Consider the following 21385-nt stretch of genomic DNA (forward strand, 5'->3'; position numbering starts at 1 on the left):
TTATCAAAACGATGTGATGCATAAAGCCACGAGTGCTGTGGTACCTACTTAGTGTATAAATTGGGCATTGGTTTATGTCCACCATCTTCCTGACCCTATGGAGACCATATTCCTGTCAATGTTATAATTTATTCATAATGAAATGGTATCTGTAAGTTTCAGCTATCTGAGGAGGAAGAAGAATTTTTGTGAGCTAATGAATAATTAATGTAGTTGAGTAGCAGAGCAGACTGATGCACACAAAGAGGTGATGCAAAATGAGTGAGGTTAAAGAGGAAGTTTTCCTGCATTTACTATATAGTTTTATTTCTTTTTTTCCTAACTTGTAACTCCTGTCTAACTTTTAACACTCTTCTGTGAAACTCTTGGACAACTGATTTTACATGGAAAGCATTCTCTGCTGTTGAATTATCTTACTATCTCAGCTAAAAGACAGGCTTTTGAGGATAGTGACAGTATCAGAATAATTATGATATGAAACTGTTACTTTCAGTTAACTGGAATCAACTCAGTAGTTACCAGTGTAGGTTCTTCAGTGTTTTATTTGTGAAAAGAGAAAGGATGATGGGCTTTATTCAGGTATGTTTTTGGAAGGACAGGACTGCTCAGAGATGAAACAATCTGTAGGCTGGAAGAGACTGTTGTATCAACTTTCTCAATTTGCTATTAAATACAGGCAATAAAATTTCATAGTAATTTCTTTCTGTTGAATATAAAAGCTTATGTCTGACTAATGTGGTCATAATGATTTTAGCTGCAACTGAAACTGTGAAGTGGAAATGTTTAGGGCTTGTTCTGTTGGATTTGGGACTATTCTGTGTCTTTAGAATTCAATCTCCTGCCTGCTGTATCTCTGACCAGACTGCAGAGCTGTGTGTAATGCAGAGCTGCTGTTGGAGCTACTTTCTGTAATAAACTGCAGTACCTAAAGCTCTTTTAGATACCTGTCATGGCACTGTGGGGCTTGACCAGTAATCATTACGTTCACTTGGACATTCCCACATTTCTATTTCTTTTGGATTGGGCACTATTAATGCCCAGTATGAGTAAATCATGGAATCTATTGTATGTGTTCTAATAGGTTATCATTTGAACAGGCTCTTCTTCATCCTTTTGAAAAAAGCATGCAAAAGTTCATCTCAGTCTTCCTGTAAAATGTTTCAACCTTTCAGAAGTTATCCGCAAGTTCAGAGAAGAGAGCTCTTTATGTCTGCTGGGGTAATGGTCACCTTTAAAAGATGACTTCATCCTTCTTACACTGTTAGTTTGAAGCTGTCTTCATTTTAATTATGTTCCCTCTTGTTCTTGAGCACAAATGCAGATGCAGTTCCCTGCAGTCACTTCTTTGTGAAGAGTGGTAAGCAAATATGAGATCTGAGGGATGTACAGCATTAAGGGAATCTTGATATTATAGCAGAGCCTTTAAAGTACTGCAGGACTCAAGTCCATCTTATTAGCTCATTTTTAGTTATTAGATTAGCTTGAATTTCTGAATTGAGTCCAACCCTGTCATCTATTATTCTGGTTCCTTGAGCAATTTGATTTTGATCTGTATTTTATCCTTCTATTGCAAATCACTTAGGTCTCCCTGTTTAAATGCTTAACAAAATTTGGTATAGTTCTAACTTGATTGGCATCTACTTCTATTTCAGTAATAATTTGCTCATTTCTGCTTTGCTCATGATCCTTGTCTCTCTGTATTTAATAATATGCTCTGTCACAAAATTTTCTGCGTATGAGTTATTTGTTCCAGGGTGTGTGGGGAGAGCATGTATGCTGTAAAGTCCTGCAAGATGTGATGCACATTAGCTCTTTGAATTTCCTTTAACTTCTGTGGCTGTGCTTCTAACTTAGAATTTATTTTGCCCTTTTGCTGAGATGACAATAGAAAGGATGGAGACATTTCAATCTGTGTTTTCAGTGTGTTCCTGGTCAGGTTACCATCCACTGGGTAGTTTCATAGCATGCTGTAGCAATGTATCTGAACAACTTAGGCCATAGTGTGCTCCAGCCAAACCATCTATATAATTTCCTATCAGACCCTCTCTAATTTGTCAAGGTTGCTGAGACATAAATTGTTCTAAAATAAGAAAGAAGAGGCTGAGAAACAGAAAAACAAGACCGCAAGAACCAGATAACAGGGGCAGTCAGACACCTGGACTGAGACCAATCACAAATCCTGAGAAGTGCATGCTGAACACGTGGACAGAATAGAGGCACCAATTGAGAAATTCATAATTGGTGTGTTCAGTAGTTTTAGAATCTATAAATAAATGCATAATGTAAACAACAAACGTTGTATAATCTGTGTAATCATATTGGCTTTTTGTTCAGAGGTGCTGAGCTCCTGCTGCACACAATCATGTAGATTACTTCAATGTTTCCAACTACCTTGCAGTGAAACAGTGAAAGCAAAAGTTTATAAATAATTACTTCCATCAAAGCAATAAAAAAATGCTTTTGTTTTGTTTTGTTTTTCTCCATCCCCTCTTTCACGCAGTGGTAGTCACAATGCAGTTGAAAAGTTAGGGTTTCTTTCAGAGGTGTGATGGACAAAGAAGGTGGCCAGTCACAGGACCTGAGTGGCCACTTCAGTCCATGAGCAGGGACTTGGCCAGGTCCCTGCTGAAACAGGCTGGTAATTCATGTGCAGTGCTGCTGTTTCTTAGAGAGCTCAAGTGAGTAATGTGCTTCCAGGTGTTTAGCTTACATTCTTCCACAGCAAGGAATTACTGTTGCTAGACAGGCTTGCTGTCATTGATAAACCCTCTAAAAGATAGTAAACTACTTTTTCAAGTATTTTTTTTTTAATAAATTTACTTTTTCATTAAAAATGCACTTCTCTGTGCCACCATTTGATATCTTTTCTGTAGGAAATGCTTCCAGCAATGCAGTTTACAACTGAGGATAATTCAGATTTTAATAATTGTTACAAAAGTTTGGTCTAATCTTCTGCATAGCATGGGGCATATAAAACCTTGCTCTATGTTGAGAAAATAATCTGTCTGAATAAAAGCATATTTTATGCTGGTATCACAAGATGAAATCTTGCCACTTTTTCTGTGATTTTCTGTGTTTGTTATGAGAAGCCCAGCCGAACAGAGCATTCAACAAATGGCATTATAGTGTTTCTACACAAAATATGTTGTCTTCTTACTCTGACCTTGACAAAACCCCAGACCTTCCTCTCATATTTCACTGAAGTTAAAGGCTCAAATCCCTGTTTTTTTCCAAATACACCTATTCTTTTTCAGTGAAGGTTGCTGTGTGCTGTCATTCTAATATTTGTATTCTGTGCTGTATTGCCAGGGTCAGCAATGAAACATGATTATCTTGGGATCTAATGAAATAGTTTCCTGCCTCTTGTAATTCTCACAGTGGCTCAGACATTTAACCTTTTCACCCATTGGGACTAGCCTCATAATAAATATACTGCTACGACAGCAGAGCTGTCTCGATTGTTTGCTGTATTTCCAAGAAATGAAATATTTTAAACACTTGAGCATTTTGCTCTTCTTTTAATTCCCCCATGTGGATGGGTTTTTTCTGACCACAGCTTAATAAACCTAGTATGTGTTCAATTTGAGTCTTAGTATCTACATGAGTTTTAGAGTCATAAATTGCAGCAAGCCAGGTCTTATCTAGAAGAATTTTTAAGGGCAGGGATTCCAATATCTTCTGTTATATTACATGATTATTTCTTTTGTTGGCCCACTTTCCATTGTCATATCTCTATCATTAGAATATGTGGTGGGCTTCACCCTAGACATGGCTGTGATGAGGTTCTGGATCTTTGATTTCTCTCCCCTTTATTTACTGTTCCTGTGATGTCTCTGGGCATGGTTTCATCACGTGCCTGTGTTTCTCAGCTGTGAGATGACACTGCTGGCCCAGCTGAGCTGTAGCATGCTCCTACCAAATAGACCTGCATGAATTTGCTTGGAGCATGCTAGTGAAAATGGATTGAGTAACCCTAAAAAAACCCCTATGAGTTGGTATATTCAAAGCTTTAGAGTTTTGAACAGTCTCATAAATAAAATAGTTACCAAAAATTGGTAAAACACCTTAACACCAATGTAGCATTAAGAAGCTAAATTAGGCATTAAGAAGGTAAAGGAATTCTTTATTCATTGCTGGATGTACCAGGGGCTATTTCCTCTGTAATATTGTGCATGCTGAGGGCAGAAAGGTTCCTGTACTGTTTTTTACATACATATTCATAGGTTTTCCCAGAAGAAACATTGCTATGCCAACCATTTCTCCAGAGTCATTGGGCATGTGTTCCTTTTCCCAGGGATCCCTCCAGTGGTTCCCAATGACTGGTGACCCTGAATTTATACTTTGACACCCCATGAATTCAGTGCTGCTTTCCAAATTAGGAGAAAAGTTGGCATAACTGATGTAGTTCATTAATTTGTGGGTCCTTAGATGAATGAAGTATGGTTTTACTCCTTTCCTTGGTCAATGTTTATCACAGTTTTGATTGCATTGTTCCAAAGGCTAATGATCTTGCAAAATGATTGTTGTATTAACCCACCAGGTGCAAACAGTTCTTCATCTGGCAATAAATCAGTCTCCATCTCAGTGTTCTGAAATTGCCAACACTGGTGTGCAACTAGATATATATACATGTAAATACACAGCACAGTGTCTTTGTGCTATTCTGTCAGCAGTCATGATGTGTTAAGTCCATTATATTTTTCCTTCGGATTCTGTCCTAATTGACTTCTTTTCAGAGATCTAGCACTGTAAGTCTGAGTTCTCCATATTGATAGCCTTTCAAATTTGCATTACAGCAGAAATGTATGGTAACCTCATGCTAGAAATTTATGAAAAATGGTTCATTCCATTCTTCTTTCCCTGATTTTTCCTTCTAAGCTATGCTGAGTGAAGTTTGACTGAAGTGTCATCTGCACAGATTTTATATGAAGTTACCACTGTTCTAGATGTCTGGCATACAGATTCCCAACAGTAAAGGTTGTTGCAACTATGTTTTGACTCTAGGGAGTATCTGTGAATCCATTGCAAAAGAAATATATCGTTTGATGACACTGTGTTTTCACTTAGTGCTTCTTTTTCTAATTATGTGTGTTCCCTACAAATAAACTCATAGACCTGCTGCAGTTCAGAGGTTCAAGTTTAAGACAAACAGAAAAGAAGCCATCAAATCTCTGAGGAACTGCCTCAAAATGGGAGTCAATAGGGAGCTCTTTGTCCCCTTCAAATATGAAATACTTCAATTAACTGACATATCTTTCCAATGTGGATTTTTCTGACACTCTCAAACGGCTCTTTGTAAAGTATTGAATTGAAAACAAGCCTCCATATAGCAAAGCTGCATCCATGCCAGGTGTTATGTTGTAATAGTATTTTTTCATCTAAAGACTCATCAAATATGATACAGTATAAATTGCAAAAGTAGATTAGAAATGCTTTTTCAGCAATGGAGGTGTTTCATAACACAGAGTATGAGAGTCTAACAATAAACTGAAATTGCTTACAGCTCGTTTTGCACTGAGGTGATCCTGTATTTTTTGGGATCCAGGTAAGAAATATAACCAGCCATTAAGTATCTAAATTATCCAATGACAGATGGTAATTATAGTAATTGATAGTAATCTTGCATCCCTCCTGTTGCTGGGACCCTGCCTGCTGTGGCATTGTGTGAGCCCAGGATTGCACAGATCTCCCGTGTCCCTTCCACCCATGGTGAGTGTTACCAGCCTTTCTGTTCACCTGGAATTCTTAGAGGTCTTGATCATAGCACATGTTCATCAATCACTGACTTGTGGTCAAGTTTGGAAGATGGGCTTTGCTTTGGAAGGTCTCTTGGATGATTTTCTCCACTATATCAATAAAATGATAGCTCTCATACAGTACATATAATATTTCGAGGACGTGACAATGCATATACATAGACTTACAATTGAGTATATGTGATAGATATACACATTGATTTTGCTTCCTCTAATTATAATATTGTGTAGAGCAGCCACACAGTATCTGAGGCATGCACAGGAGCAGTAGTGGTGGTTGGTCTGCCATGGCAGGCTGGTGTGATGTGCTACAAGGACCACACACACATGAAAAAGACGAAAAGTTGCACGTCACTGACTCCAGCCCCTGTTTTCCAGTTTTACCACTCACTAGAACATTGGAGAATGAATTAAAACTTGAGAATTGTGAGGTGTGCTTTCGACAAAGTAATATTTGTTGTTACCTGCCCAGCGAGCCAGTGTAGTTCTGGTGATATGAAGAGGTCTTACAGTGGGTCCTTATGGTTAGAGAGGTAGACTTTTTGTTTTTAATTTAAAGAAAAGTCATACCCCAAGTGAAGCAAACTGTGCTTCTGGAGACCTTATGGAGTGTGTAGGTGATGCTATTTTTGCCGAACGTATCAGATGTCTGACTTCTACCTACCTGCACTGCTTTTTTTACAGATTTCATTCTTTCACACTCTTATACATTCTTCCTCACAAGAACTAAGACATGTATGTGTGCACAGGTGTGTTTGTGTGATATGGGACAGGGGACCTCGGGTTCTTAGCATGTGTTTTACTGACTGGTTCTGACAAACTAGTTTTGTGCATTAGGAGTGGGTGGCAGGTTTGGTATTGTGCATCCTATTTAATTTCATTCCTCCAGATCAGTGAATTTCACAGTTGTCTTTATCTGGATATTTTATAGCTCCACTCCTGTTCTGCATTACCTTGAGATCTTATATTTGGGTCAGCTTGTCCTTCCTTTTCTGTTACATGGAATCACCTCTATGATACTGTAGCAAATAACTGCTAATTTTCCTTTTAACCCTTGTTCTGCTGTTTCCTGTGGTGTGCACGTGAGCACATGTGCAGACGTGTATAAATATTTCTTTTGTACTTCATTGGCACTGATGTTAATTGTTTTACTTTAAATCTCTTTAGAAAAGCAGGAAATTGTCCACCTTCATTTATTGGAGGCATTGATATTTGCATTCTGCTGTTACAATTGTGCAAATGGCCATCAACCCATGCTGCGATGCGTTCTGTGACAGTTTGCTAAGTATCAAGTTCAGAGACGTGTGAAAGCATCCTTTCTGGAAAAGAAAGGGACAGCTCCCACATCCGGCGCCGGGACAGATTTAGCCAGCCAGCTAAGCACTCCCTCACTGGCTGCTGACTGAGGTGTTCTCCTGTCTGTGCTGCTGAGCCTCTGCCCTGTGGGCCGCACTCCCATGGATGGGTGTCAAGGGAGGAAACAAGACTTCCCATTTCATGAAAACTGCAGTTGTGAAAAGCAGGATTCTAGAGGGAAAATCCTGGTGATGCTGGTGGTTTGAAAGCCGCTGTGAAAATAAAGTTATTGAAGGAGCTCAGAGTGACAGGTTTTGCTGATTTTCAAAAGTTTGTTGTTTAAATGGTTTGTGATTTGCTGGCAACTTCCACATGAGCAAATATAGTGAATCAGGAGCTAGAATACAGCATATCATCCAGAAGTAAATACCCAAGGGTAAAATCTGGGTTTCACTGAAGCCAGTGAAATCTCTGGTTCCTCTTTCACTAGAGCTAGATAAGTCATGGATGCTCAATTTGCATAGGCTTCTGCATTTATCTTACAGTTGGGAATATAGGTTACCCTGAGACAAAGCTGCTGACAAAGCAGAAGCATATTATCCTCTTAAACTTGTTATCCTTTGCAAATTGCTTACAATGTATTTCACATACAGGCGTTTTCATCATCTGGCAGTATTATGTATTTGACGCTGTCAGGGAACAAGGCTGGGAACTACTTAAGGTTTTGATTGAGCTAAGACAGGTCCATACTACAAGGATGCCTGCAACCCTGGATGTTGCCTCTGATTCCTGTTCTCTTTATTTTGTGTGTGGTTTTTAAATTCCATCCTCTCTGCAGCTGACTTCCCCTGTGTTCGTGCAGGAAAAGGCAAATAATGGAGGGAGAGTTGAGCTCTTGCACAAAAGCACTGGGAAAGCTGTGGCTGGACACATGGCTTTCGACACATGGTGGCAGATTTCTTGCTTGTCAAGCCAGCTCTTTGTTGGACTACTGCCTTTTGCTTCTGTTGGGGTGACAAATGGGATCAGTCTGGAGCCCTGCTGCAGTTGATACAAGTGCACAGCATGGGGCATGGTTGAGACAGACAGGTGTGGATGCAGCAGTGCTTGGAGGAGTGCCAGGCCACCTACCTTCTCACGCAACCTCCTGTATCAGACACATCCCTCTTTCCTCCTGAAGAGATCTTCTGGCCAGCAGTGTACACCACGTTCCTTTCATCACTGTCTCTGCTTTGGCTGGAAAAATGGACAAGGTTTTTTTGTTTGTTTGTTGTTTTTTTTTTAAATTGGGTATTTTGTGCTTGTTTGGTGTTTTTTCTTCTTAGCATATGCAAAATGAATTGAAGCACTTTGAGGATGACAGTGGGACAATTTATGGCAATCCCATTCTATGAGTCTCACTTTTCTGGGGGTGTTGAGTAGGCAGGCTATTGTTGCTGTAACATGATTATCAGTACCACCTTAAAATCTCACTTGCTCAGGAGACATGAGATTATCCAGCACTTGCAGTGAGCACCCAGCTGCAAGACCCTTCTGTGAAACAGTTGTGTGCACTGCATTGGTCAATGCCAATGAAAGCATAAGGTTCCCATGGTAAGCCTCTGGCTGGCAGCAGTCTAATTAAAGCTTTGAAAATAAGTGAGAGCTCTGTAATTTTGGCCTCTTGTTCTGAAGGGCATGCTTTTATTTAGAGGTTTTTCCAACTTGCTATATACAAGTTTCTATATATGCCTGAAGCAACAGAAATTGCTGGATAATCTTTCTCCTTTCAAACGTTTGGTTTAAAAACATTATTATTCTAAAAGTTAAAGTGTGCCTCCTGCCAGCTTATACTCCATCTGCAGGAACTGGACTGTGGAGCTCTTTCCCTGCATTCCATTGTCCATGGTACTTGCTAAGCACAACTCTGGTTTCCACATGCTGACATTAAGCGAGTCATGTGTGACAAGGAGAGAGTTTATTCTTATTAGTCACCTGTGGAGTAATCAGAACTGCTGTGCTGGCAATTCACATAAAGAACTGCAGAGAATAGAAGTATAAGTGGAGCCAGGCAAATTAAGCCTTTAAATTTAATGAGCACAATTACTTTAGTAGAATATACAGAAAGCACATACTCTAAGCGTAGTTGTTGATGAAATTCTTATTTTGGAGGACCTTTTTTCTGCCCTGACTGCTATTGGCCCAAGATTCATCTTTCCTTGTTACTATGAATTTGGCTTAGACTGAGCTTCGCTCACAGGATCAGAGTTTTATGACTGCTGCAATAAAACTGGTTGAGAGTGCTTGTGGCACAAATAGGTAAAACTCCAGGTCCCTTAGTGCTCTTGGCGTTAGAACTTCATGTCTCTGTATGCTCTGTTTAAATAATCAGATTTGTTTATTACAGTAAAACCACATTGGTTTTGCTTTTGGTCATCTTCAGTTTTAGGCTGGTGCTGAAGATACCCAAGAAAATGGCCAGCTATGTGTCATGGCTCTTTCAGCTGTGTGGTCCATTGTCAAGATTCTCATGGGTCTTGGATCTCCTTAGAGACAAGAGCAGTTGTTGGTTATTGTAAAGTTGTTTATTGTGTGAATACATCTGTCTTGAAAGTAAAAAGTTCAGAGTTTTAAAGTCCATGCAAAAAGCTTTCTGGCATAGAGTCCTGATGTTGAGCAGCAGCAACAGCTTGTTTCTTTTTCTTCTTTCTCTTAATTTTTCTTCTTCTTTCTTTCCTCTCTCTGTTGTTGTTGTTTTCACCCCAATACAGGGGGTTTTATTCATAAATTATCCAATCAGCTAAAAACACGATTCTAAAACATTTCCCCTACACCAATCTGAGCTCAATTCTAATGTGTGAAAGTAGTGTCAGTCCTTACCCAAGATCTACACATACAGTTCTATCTGTTTACGCAAATAATCCTATCTGTTCTGTCTAGAAATGCAAGCACTGTTCTACTAGGTTTTTGTTATGTCTAGAGCTAAGTTAATTTTGTAAAAGGTAACACTACTGAACTTTAAACTAGGCTTTAGGGCTTTTTACTAGCTAACACAGTCTCTTAAGGCACTTAAGATATGTTTCCACTTACTGAAAACTAACACACTCCTACTTCATGTTTGTGGCTTAATATATTTCAGTTTCTCTCAAGGCTCCAATTCAATCCCTGCATTCCTTTCTCTCTCTCAGGGACTCAGGCTTCTATTTCATGCATTCCAACACTCCATGAGAAGTGTAATGTCTACCAGTCCTTCCAGCATGGAGATTTACTCCCTGAATCATAGTGGAATTTAGTTTGCAAGAGCTCCTTTAGATGATCTTGTCCAACACCGAAGTTCGAAGTTAAGTGTTCTGGGTCTTGTCCTAGACGAGTTTTGAAAGTCTCCAAGGATGGAGGGTGCACAGCCACTCTGGGGTTTTGCTGCCATGCCACTCTCAGGGTGGATTTTCCATTGTTTTGTGTGAATTTCCTTGGTTTCAGATTGTGACCTTGTACCTTGCCCTTTTCCTGTTGCACTGCTTTGGAGAGTCTGACTCTCCTCTGTCCTCCTTCAGTCAAGCAAAGAACCCAAGTAGGTCTCCCTTTTCTTAACCTATTTTATTTGTGCTGAACAAAAAAACCCAGTTCCTTTTCTGTGGGAATTCCAAGCATGGAAAGTTCTCAAATTCTTATGAATGCAAGCTCAAACATAGACATTTACAGGGTTTGACCTGAGACCTTGGAGAAGGCTTCCAGATTTAAATATTGTGAGCAAGAATGTGCGTTTATGGTTTAGATAAAGACATTAGGCTAGGTAATAGAAAGTTTTAAGGTTTCTAAGTTAAAATATAGAAGTAGTTATAAAGGTAATAAGAAATTTAAGGTGTAACAAGTAGTTTTGTGTGTTATTATATGATTAGTTAAGAATGTCCACACTGTGGCAAAGATGTGTAAAACACAATAATGAACTCTTGGTGTGAAAGTAGAAACATTCTTCTGTGGCAGTAGTTTATTAGCTACTTAACCTTTAAAAGACATTGTAACCTGTTGTCTTGTGACCACTGACCACGAACATCTGGTAAACATGGTGAAGATGCTCTCACTCCTTCATAAGACTGTAGAAGAAGAATAATAAATTGTGCTTTAAAACATCTCCCAGTGGTTTTGTCTCTCAAAATACTGATACTTTTCTGCAGGGAGCCTTTCAGACACCCTTGAAATTCACTTTACTTTCCTGACTTTTCTTACAGGTCTGCTTGTTTTGCTGGGCTATTATGACAATGAGCCCTAAGTAGTACCTCCTCTCATTCTCCAGTTTCATTTACAAAAACTATAGAAATCAGCCTCTTTAGAGATTCATGATTGTAGTCAGTTCTCTTCCCATCTACTACTACATCTACTTGGCAACTCACAGAGATAGGGAGGCTGTAAGGGCCTGTTTTGAAAAAGATTGGGAAACACAAGGAAGAGCAGAGCAAGTCTTTATGCTTGTCTCTAAATGTCACTTCAAGGATAACATAGTGCTGTTTCGATTATCTGAGACCTTTCTTGTGGGTTTCAAAAATACCTTAAAGGAGACAGGGATTTTTGTCATCCTCTGTGAAAATGTGGAAAGTGGAAATACCCATTGTAGCTTCTAATTTATTTTGTTTGAATGACAAAGAATTATTCTGAGCATAAGCTTCTGCCTGAGAGTGACATTTTAAAGTGCTTTGAAGACACGATGGGTAACTATATCACTTGTTTTCTTTTTCAAGGAGAGGAGCTTCCTGTTCTTTGAGAAACAAATCCTTAATTTCGCTGCTTAGCAAAAGTACCTCCACTTAACCTATACTCAGAGTGCAGTTTTGATATCTGGGTTTTTAAAATAACAACTTATAAAATGGATTGGTTTGGAAGGGACCTTATTTTCTTTTTAATTGATAGAAAACAGTAAGAAATATTAAAAGGATCTAAATAAAATAGATGTGCTCAGACTTCTAAGATATGTGTAAATAGAGCTAAGTGTTTGCAGCAACAAGAATACCATTTCTTTCCAAATATGAGACCAAATCCCAGAAGCCCTCATAAAGTGAGGCCTAGCTAATTTAAAGCTTTCAGGTGATTCAGTAAGGAACTGGGTTGTTTTATTTTTCACTACCAACATGACTTTGCTTAGACCATTCCTAAAATGCTCAATAAATGTGCTCTGACTATGGAATGTGAGTTTACATGTGGAGAGCTAATGTGAAATAACTAAAATGTCCCAGCAGGCTGGCAGCTTTTAAAGAACTGGATTTTGGCATTAATTCTTAGCTGCTTTATTCAAGCAAGGACAGGAGGTAGAATTGCAATTATTTCAGTCATTTAATAGTTAGAAAAAGTGAAGAAAAGCAATCAAAAGAAAAAAAAAAGTTTTTGTAAACGTGGGATTTTGGTGCTCAGTGCAGATGTAATAGGGCCTACCCATGGAAGGCTGGTTTCATCTCTGCCTTCAGGCACATTTTGTTTAAAAAAAATTGAAAATCTCTGACAGTCTTATATGCTTGTTCTGGTAATGCTTCTATTGGTTTTAATTGAAATTTTGTAATAGCTGGATGTTGGTCTGATAGTAATTTGTGCAAAATTGTAAGCCACCTTATGTTTCATTAACATGATATGAATTATTTTGTTTATAGAGATAATTTAATTTTTTGCCATAGGAATTTTGAACAGTGCTGCTTTTAAACTACTAGCATGAAACTAATTTGTTGTGTTGTAGATAAGTGGTGCTCTTTGTTACAAGGTTCCCCCTTCTTGTGTTTTCTGTGCCTGGAGGGGAATGCTCAGGGCTGGGGAATTGAAATCCCCATCTAGAGTGCAGTTAAAGGCAATTAAATGGAAATTCTTATTCACTCCCCCTTTTGCTGGATTGCAGATGAACAATGGATGCTGGCACTGAATGTTCATTTTCATGGTAGTGCTTTCTTCTTGTCTATAAATATTTCCTAACCATCACATTTAGGAGTGGTTTTGTTCCTTATTTATAAAAAGGCAGAGTGGTTGCCTGAGGTCTCACACATATTGATGGAAATCAGCAGACTGGGACTGCAGAAGCATGGCTGTGTCTGTAGCTGAGCAGAATATAAATTTCTCTGTGTTTTCTCAAGGCTTTGTTGATTAGCATCTGATATATGAATTTCAAGAGGACTGTACATACTGAAGGGGTCCACTGAGAACAAACAGAGGCATCCGTGTTGTTCACTCTTTTACCCAAATCCTCCTTAGGGAAAAGCCTATGAATTGTTGACATTTGTCCTACTGCTCTACATCAGTAAATAGACTCAGGATTAGTTATGTTTTCCATGGATCTGAACTCCCTAGCATTTCTGGCATAGGTAAAACCTCGATCACCTTGGCTTGCAAGTCCCTTTTGCAAGTGATATCTCTTATGCAGATATTGACTTATGTGACTTTATCATTGCAACAGCATTTCATTTTTATTAAAGGGAGTTGAATTAAGTAAGCTGGTATTTGGAAATACAGCTAAATGCTTTTTGCCTTTAGGTGGTAGCTTCTTCAAGTATCCTTTATAGATTTCTCAAGTGCCTGTACCATGCTCATAGAGTCATTAAGTTTTGGAGAAGATCTCTAAGGTAAAGTCCAAACTTTGACCAAACACCACCATGTCAACTAAATCAAGCACTGAATGCCACGTCCTTTCTTATGCCATTCTTAAACCATGCCATATCTTAAACACTTCCAGGGATGGTGATTCCACAGTCTCCCTGGGCAGCCTGTGTCAATGCCTGACCGTCCTTTCAGTGAAGAAATTATTGATGTTCAATCTGAACCACCCCTGGTACAGCTTGGGGCAATTTCCTCTTGTACTGTCATAACTATAGTATCTTTTATTTAAGATCATGAATCAATCTTTTCTAACATCCTTTTCACTCAGCAGCAAATGATCTCCTCTACACTTCTTAAATGGGAACTTGAACTTCCTCAATTACCTGTAGCAAAGCATGAATTGAAAAAAAAAAACCTGTCCTTTAAAGTTTAATTCTCACCATTTTCAAAAGGCAGACTTCTTGCATGAGAACAAGTAAGAAACCCCCAGTTTGTTATCATGCTTCATACTGACTGCAAAATATTTAACCTTTTTCTTCTGCAAGATGGGGGCATATGATTTAAAGGGTAGGTTGTTACATTAAGAAAATAAAACTCAAACACACAAAAGTCCTGTTCATCTAGTGTGCCATAGAGCATAAAACTGATCCCATTGAGTCTGGAAATTTTGAAACTACCAGTGCTTAGCCAGGTGCTTGAGTACAATGGTAACAAATTTTGATCAATCATCTCATTCCTTTTGACTGGGGATGAGTTTAAGTCTAGGAACCTTCTTTGGTGTTTTGAGCTGAAAGCTAAATTAGTGTTGAGATAGATGCTCAATCTTCTGCCTCCACAGAAGAGTTCAGTATCCTGCTTTGCTGAACACGGGAGTAATCAGACAATCAGCTGTTTTCAGCTAGCCTGTCAACCCCGAAGTTCATGATCTAGTTTTCTTGCCTATAAGCCCATGCTGATTCAGACTGTGTTCTCAATCTGTTTTTGTGTTTTCAATCTGCTTCCCTGCATGTGCTGTCTATCTCACATGCACTATCTACACAATGCCTATTAATTTTTTTCTTCTGTCATCATTAAGCATGCATCTGCCTGTGTTTTGATTGCAATATGCCAAGTATTTGCATTTGAAGGCTTTAATCACTCCAGTATTGGCTTCCAAAAGGAAACTATTGACCTGTCTCAGTGATCTTAAATGAACATGAGAAGGTCACACCAGCTGCATAAAGATTTGGTCTACATTATGACAAAATTTGAAGGCCTAAAACTTTGGAAAGTTTTAAGAAAGCAGATATAATATGACTAGAACCCATCAGTTGCCTCTGCAAGAGGTTGCAGAGGTTTTTGCTGTTGCACTGCTGAGAAACATGTTGGATTTAGATTTGGTGCCATATCACAAGTTATGGAGGAAGTAGTTTTTATTGAGTTTGAGGGAAGGAGCAGATTCTGCTCGGATGCTGCTCCTCTACTCAGCCTTCCCTAGAGGGGATTTTCTTACAGACCTCTGTCTGCCACTGATTGCTCCTTAGCAGAAAAATTTCAAAGGACCCTGAGCTTTTGTCAATGAATTTTGAAAAAAAAAAAACAAACAACCAAACAAGAAAAAACCCCATATATAGTAAACTGAAAAAAAAAACCAAAACAAACTTATCTGAGAGACACAGAATTGCAAGTGACTAAAGGAATATTCAGTGATAAATGTGCATTCAAGTTTTGCAACAAAATAAGGCTTGTTCCTGGCATTAACCCATAGCATCCTGAGCAAAGATATCCATCTCTGATGTCATACTGACATTTGACTAGGAAATATAGCTACCCTCTTGGGTAACCCAGGCTGTTTTTTTCTCTGCTTTTGTGCTATGAATGTGTGGAGGTAACTAATACATAATACATTCTGCTTTGCAGCAAGTTAGCAGCTCAAATAGGTAATCATTTGAATCAAGTTCAATGCTGTTGCATTATGCATCAGAAAAAAAAACTACATTCAGTGTCAAAGCCATAAAGGTAGGCTGCCTGCTTGTCCTGTTAGCAGTCAGGTCATTTTTATTGCTTATTAATCAGTCCAGAGCAGAGGAATGAATTTCTGTGAAGCATTTCAGAATTCCAGCCCCAGGAGGTCATTAGTGAAAATAAAAGGGAAATTCAGAAACAGCAGCCTTCATTACCTACTTATGTTTTAAACTGATCTTTTGCACATGTGCTGCTTTCAACACCTAAATTGGAAATCTACCTTCTCTTTTTCCTTTCTTTCTTGAAGTGCTAAATATAATTTTTGTTTTAGACGTAATTTTATGTCACTGCACATTAGCTTTCTACTGCTGTTTATATTTATCATATAAATATGACATGTCTGGAGCAGTCATTTTTTATTGTACCTTTGCAAATCTGTGCCCATTTTGTTCACAGCATTATTTCTGTCATACTTGTTTGCTTCTGGCACTGGAATTTTCATCTGGGGTTACTTAGAGTTCAGCAGTAAATGGTGTTTTTCCTCCAAAGTTATACCTTTCTGCATGATCAAATTGACCTCTTCCTTGTGCACACCCACTTTTACCATCCTTTATTATGATGTCAAATAGTGATCGCTATTTTATTGTTCTCAAAATTCAAATTTTAAGGTGCCTTTGAAAAATCATGGTAGTGTTACACAATTCTGAGGTTTCAGGAGATACATATATATGCATGGTATAATGGTGTCTTGTTACTCGGCTTTTGTGACCAATTTATAAAGAAAAGTATTTTCTAACTCAAGAGCATCCTTTCAAACAAAATCTGGAGAGAAGTGATGGGGATCAGTGTAAGGTGAAAATCTGTCTGCTCTCTGTTAGGACAGTCCTTGTTGAAGCAGTAAACTTGCCTCAGTCTTTGTAGCTGAGCTCTTTGTACCTTGAGCTCTTCAAACTCTTGTGACTACTGTGGGATTGGGTTTCCTCTCTCAAGGAAACAGAAGTCCTGAAGGGCTACACAGCCTCTTCTGAGTCCAAACTTGAATCTGGAAGATGTCAGGACACCCTCATGCTGTGATTACTGAAACCAAGAGCCAGCAAGGGAGCAATTTCAGCAAAGTGATTTTTCTAAGTGGTTTTAATGAGAAGTCCCACCAAGGAGCACCATGCTGAAAAGAAGTGGTAATCACCTGATACATCTGCACAGTATAGTACAGCAGCTATTCAGAGAACTTGAGACCATTCTATGAAAATACCAAGATCTTATTCAATGGTGAATACAGGGAACATCTGCTTTGCTTTTGCATAGTTCTTCCTCTCCCTCGGTGTCATGTCATAGGAAAGCTATTCCTCCACCCAGGCTTCCATGGCAGCCAGCTATTCCCTCATATGCAGTACCATAAGATCTATTCAGCAACCCATTTTGTATCCAACACATGACCCAAATGCAAATGAAGTTCCTTTAACTTACAGTCCAGGTCATTGCCTTCTCATGTGAGTGCAGTTACTTGAAATATTTCACATCATGCAAGGATATAAGATTTTATAGATAAGTAAATGTATTAAGCAAATTATTAAATTATTAATAATAATTATTAAAACAGAAAAAATATTAAAACATAAATTCAAAATAGAGCACATATTTAGCTACCAGCTGAAAAGTATTGATATGTGGTTTAATTTCAAAGTGATCAATCTCATGGAAGACTTTAAGTGGACATGTCTGGAAAGTTTAAACGTTTTGGTGTTCTGTACAGGCTATGAAATAGAGAAGCAGAACTTTTTGTTGCTTATAATTAAAAGGTATTTAATGTTCATCTCCTTGTTGCATTGATCTGCATAATTGCTGTCAATATCAAAAGTGAACTATGCATATTTGCTTTCCTTCCCCTTATTTTTAACATCTTGATAGAAGTTTAAGAAAGAAATTAAATATAGTGATATGAATGAGTTGGGACAGGCTTGGCCATCAAAGAAATGAGGAAGAAATTATTTTCTATACAGGTGACTTAGCAGTGGGACAGATTGCTCAGAGTTTATGGAGTCTCCCTCACTGGAGCCTTTCAGGAACTATCAGGACACAATCCTATGCCATGTGCTCAGGGATGACCCTGCTTGAGCAGGGAGGTTGGACCAGATGACCCACTGTCGTCCCTCCCAAGCTGACCCATTTTGTGATGCACTAATGTTCAAATTGGTTTCATAGGAAAAAAAAGTTTATGTATTTTCTGTAGTCATAGGTACAAGGAAATGTGGAGTACACTGTAATTTTCCACTGTGCTATGCACCTTCCCCAAAATCTGTATATTCATAGCTGTTCTCAAACATCACACATGCTAAAAATGCACCTTCAAAGTACATTAAGAAAACCCTGGTATGCATCTGGAAGGCTGTGTACTGGTGTTTAACTGTACTTCTCTGGTAGAGAGGGCTCCAGGTAACATTTATTCATGAGCTTCTCCATCCCTGCAAGTCCGACCTGCTCTTCTGATATATTTTGATTTTACCCCTGGATAAGTGGCCTTTACATTTGTCTTACAGGGTCTTTATTTGACTAGTGCTTTTTGCTTAGTCTCAAACTCAGAATAAGCAAGCGATTGAATATAAGTATGTAGAGGACGATTTATTAGCAGTGTTCCCAAAACAGTTGTCTTAGATTCACAGATATCAGTGCTTAAGTTTCATTAAATTGAATTTCTTGTTATTTGGAAAAGCCTATTTAGCAAGATGCTGATGCTTGCTATTTCAGTAACTTACAGCTTTTTGAGAAGACAGCTGGGTTAATACATTATTGAATATTTTTAGAATCCTTTAATGCTGAGTTCACAGGATTCTCTAAGTCAAGTAGACTTAAAAGCTGAGAAGTTTTTGAAGAGAGTTTTACTTTGAAGTTTCTAAGGGGCTGCTTCAGTTCTATTGCCAGTAAAGCTTAGAACGTGTTCTGAAAGGCTATAAATAGCAGCAGTAGAACAATGGATTTAATTTGGCAAGTCTTATCGATGGGAAGGCAAAGGAGGCCACAGCTTACAATGGCTACAAATGTGTGCTGTGGTTTTATAGAACTGGGTAGAAATGAGGCTTTTAGGGATAATTTTTCACTGAAATAGCATGTTACCATGACTCAGATTTCTCTCACATATTAGGAGGAAAAAAAAATAAAATTGTGGTCTTTCAGATGTGTTCATTTTGATTTAAGATACATGAGAGAACTTCTGCCTCTATTAGGATAAATATTCTTCACATTAGAAGCCTTCTTTTGTCTTTCTCCAGAATCAGGTCATGTCACTTTCAACTGAATGTCTTTTTTTAAAAGGTAATACACTCAAATCAGGTTTTTCTTTTATTTTACTTTATATTTTACTGCTATTTTGACTTTCTTTTTTTGTCTATTATTTCATTACATTATTTTTTATATTATTATATCATTGCTGGGTTTTCCCACATTTTTCATAGTTAAAGGATATCTCCGTCATGTCTACCATCATGGCTTGTACGTTGCTTGCTTCCAGGTTGCTCCAGAGCTGTCAAAAACAGCATCAGACATTGTCACTGAGAAATACTGTCTTATTAAATTGATCAGTGTAAGCCAGTAAGAAGAAGACAAACAGTGAATTTATTGCTGTATTTAAACAATTCTCAAGAAGTTAAATATCCAACAGAGGCAAAAACCACTGAGTAGAAATGGGGCTGACATACTATGTGTTTAGCATCCTAGAGGTGTTGATGGCCACTACTTGTTTCTCAGCTAATTTATTTTTCTTCCAGGTTATAGGAGCATTTTTCCATACCAGGAGATGACCTCCAATAAAATGTTGTTGGAAATGGAAAGCAATTCAGTGAGATTTGTCAGCTATTTATGCTCTTTAAACCAAAACAAACCACGTGTTTGTTTTGCGGAACCGGAGAAGAAAGGAGTTGATGAATTATGGGCTGGCCTCGTGCAGGAGAATTAAACACTGGCACTAATTAATGGCCAGTTAGCAGAGCACCATCTTGATCTCAGTGGAGGTCGACTGGATGGGGGCCATAAATCCAGACTGCAAACAGGAGCAGCCTCAGGATGCTTCATTTCAGCTAAGTGGGATGGTGGCCCTCAGCTGCTGGGACAGTGTTTAATAGGTCAGAGTTTGGGATTTGCAGATCTATCCCACTCCTTCTGGCTATGCAGCTGCTCGGCTCCACTGCTAATTGTTCTGGGGCAGTAGGTTTTCACTGTGCTCTGTTTTTCCTCTTGCAGGCTTTTGGACAGTCCTTCTCTGTTCACCGCAAAGTGGCTGAAGATGGAGAAACGCGGGAAGAGACTCTTCTCCAGGAGTCTGCATCAAAGGAAGCATATTACCTTGGCAAGATTTTGGAGATGCAGAATGAGCTCAAGCAGAGCAGGGCCGTGGTCACCAACGTTCAGGCAGAGAATGAGAGGCTCACTGCAATTGTCCAAGACTTGAAAGAGGTAAATGGGGCTGAATTTCCTTAGGGTATCATGGATAATACAGCTCTGAGTACACAAAATATTACAGGAAATGAAAATGCTCACCTCCCAGTCTGTGATCTTCCCAGAAATCACATGGCCTGAGAAGGCTACAGTTTAGAAAGGAGAAAGTATAACTTTTGTTGTCTTTAAACAACACCACCACTGCCTTACAAGTTTGAAAAACCCAATTCAAGAAGCTGTAATTTCCTAAGCACTCTTAGCATTTTGTATTGTATTTTATAGTACTGAATTTTACATCAACACGTTTTTGGTGCTCTTGCAACATTTCTCTTTCTCAGCATTTACATAATTTCTCAGGTACTCTGGACTGCCTAGAATTAAATAAAAACTTTTGCTGGTTTTCTTCTACTGTAAAGCAAAATCAAAATGCATGTTCGTATTTAGAAAATGGGTAAGGAAATCAGATATAGTTATTGACTGTATGACACATTGAACAATTTTGATGGAGAATTAAGCAATATTTAATAACTTGCCTTTTTTCTCCTTGGAATCTGGAAGTTACAGAGTGTAGCAGAATAACTATATGCAGGGGAAGGCAGCACTTGGAAGTGAGCTCACATCTTCCCTGCATTCCCTGGGAATGCTTAGACACAGGGATTCTCCCCACTACCCAGCTGCTGAAGGAGGTATTTCCTATGTGATTCTGGAAAGTGAATACTTAATGCATTAATTTGTTAATATTAACAGTTACCATGTTTTCTGTAGCTGAATGGAATGGCATCCTATTAGCCTACAGAAAGCCTGGAAAAGGGTATCCCTGGAACTGAAGCCTTTACTCCCATTGGACATTCTTATTTAATGGTTGTACTGCTCTTAATACAGATCAGGTTTCAGGAAGAAGTACACACATGCCAGTTGTTCCCATAGTCCAATTAAAATATGTGATTGTAATTGCTGTTGCAGTGTTTAACAAAAGAAAATCAAATATATTTTATATTAATTTTTATTTACTTGTCCTAAAATCTTCTTGGTGGCAGACAACCAGCTGCTGACAGGCCTACCTGTTTGGTTTTGCTCACAGGTTCTGATGACTTGGGCTTCAGACACAAATGAACAACCAACTAAGAGAAAACACACATTTGTCTTTGTACTCTATGTTCTTTTCCTCTGGGGTCTCCTTGGGATTCCTTCAAATGCAAATCTCCCTTCCATTTTCTATCATGGTTATTGATCTGCAATTTGTTCAGGAGGCAGTTTCAGTACCTGTCCTCCGTGGAGTATTGATTGTCCTCATTTCCTTGGAGATAATAGTAACCCCTAGTGTGAAGCCAGCTGCAATTATTTCCTGCTCTACTCCTAAATAGAAACAAGCCAGAGCAGTTAATTAAAGTGCAATAAAGGAATTTACTTGAATA

General features: G+C 38.5%; 1 protein-coding gene across 9 annotated transcripts in view; it reads left to right on the top strand.

Annotated features, from left to right (window-relative positions):
- BICD1 (BICD cargo adaptor 1) overlaps window positions 1-21385 on the top strand; it is a 167235-nt gene that overhangs the window by 64163 nt on the left and 81687 nt on the right. For all 9 annotated transcript variants that reach the window (XM_015628725.1, XM_015628729.1, XM_015628732.2 and 6 more), the window contains exon 2: window positions 19776-19988. In XM_015628725.1, coding sequence (XP_015484211.1) covers window positions 19776-19988 — 213 coding nt within the window. The remainder of the gene's footprint in view (window positions 1-19775; window positions 19989-21385) is intronic.

This window comes from Parus major, chromosome 1A (assembly GCF_001522545.3).
Source record: "Parus major isolate Abel chromosome 1A, Parus_major1.1, whole genome shotgun sequence".
Lineage (NCBI taxonomy): Eukaryota > Metazoa > Chordata > Aves > Passeriformes > Paridae > Parus > Parus major.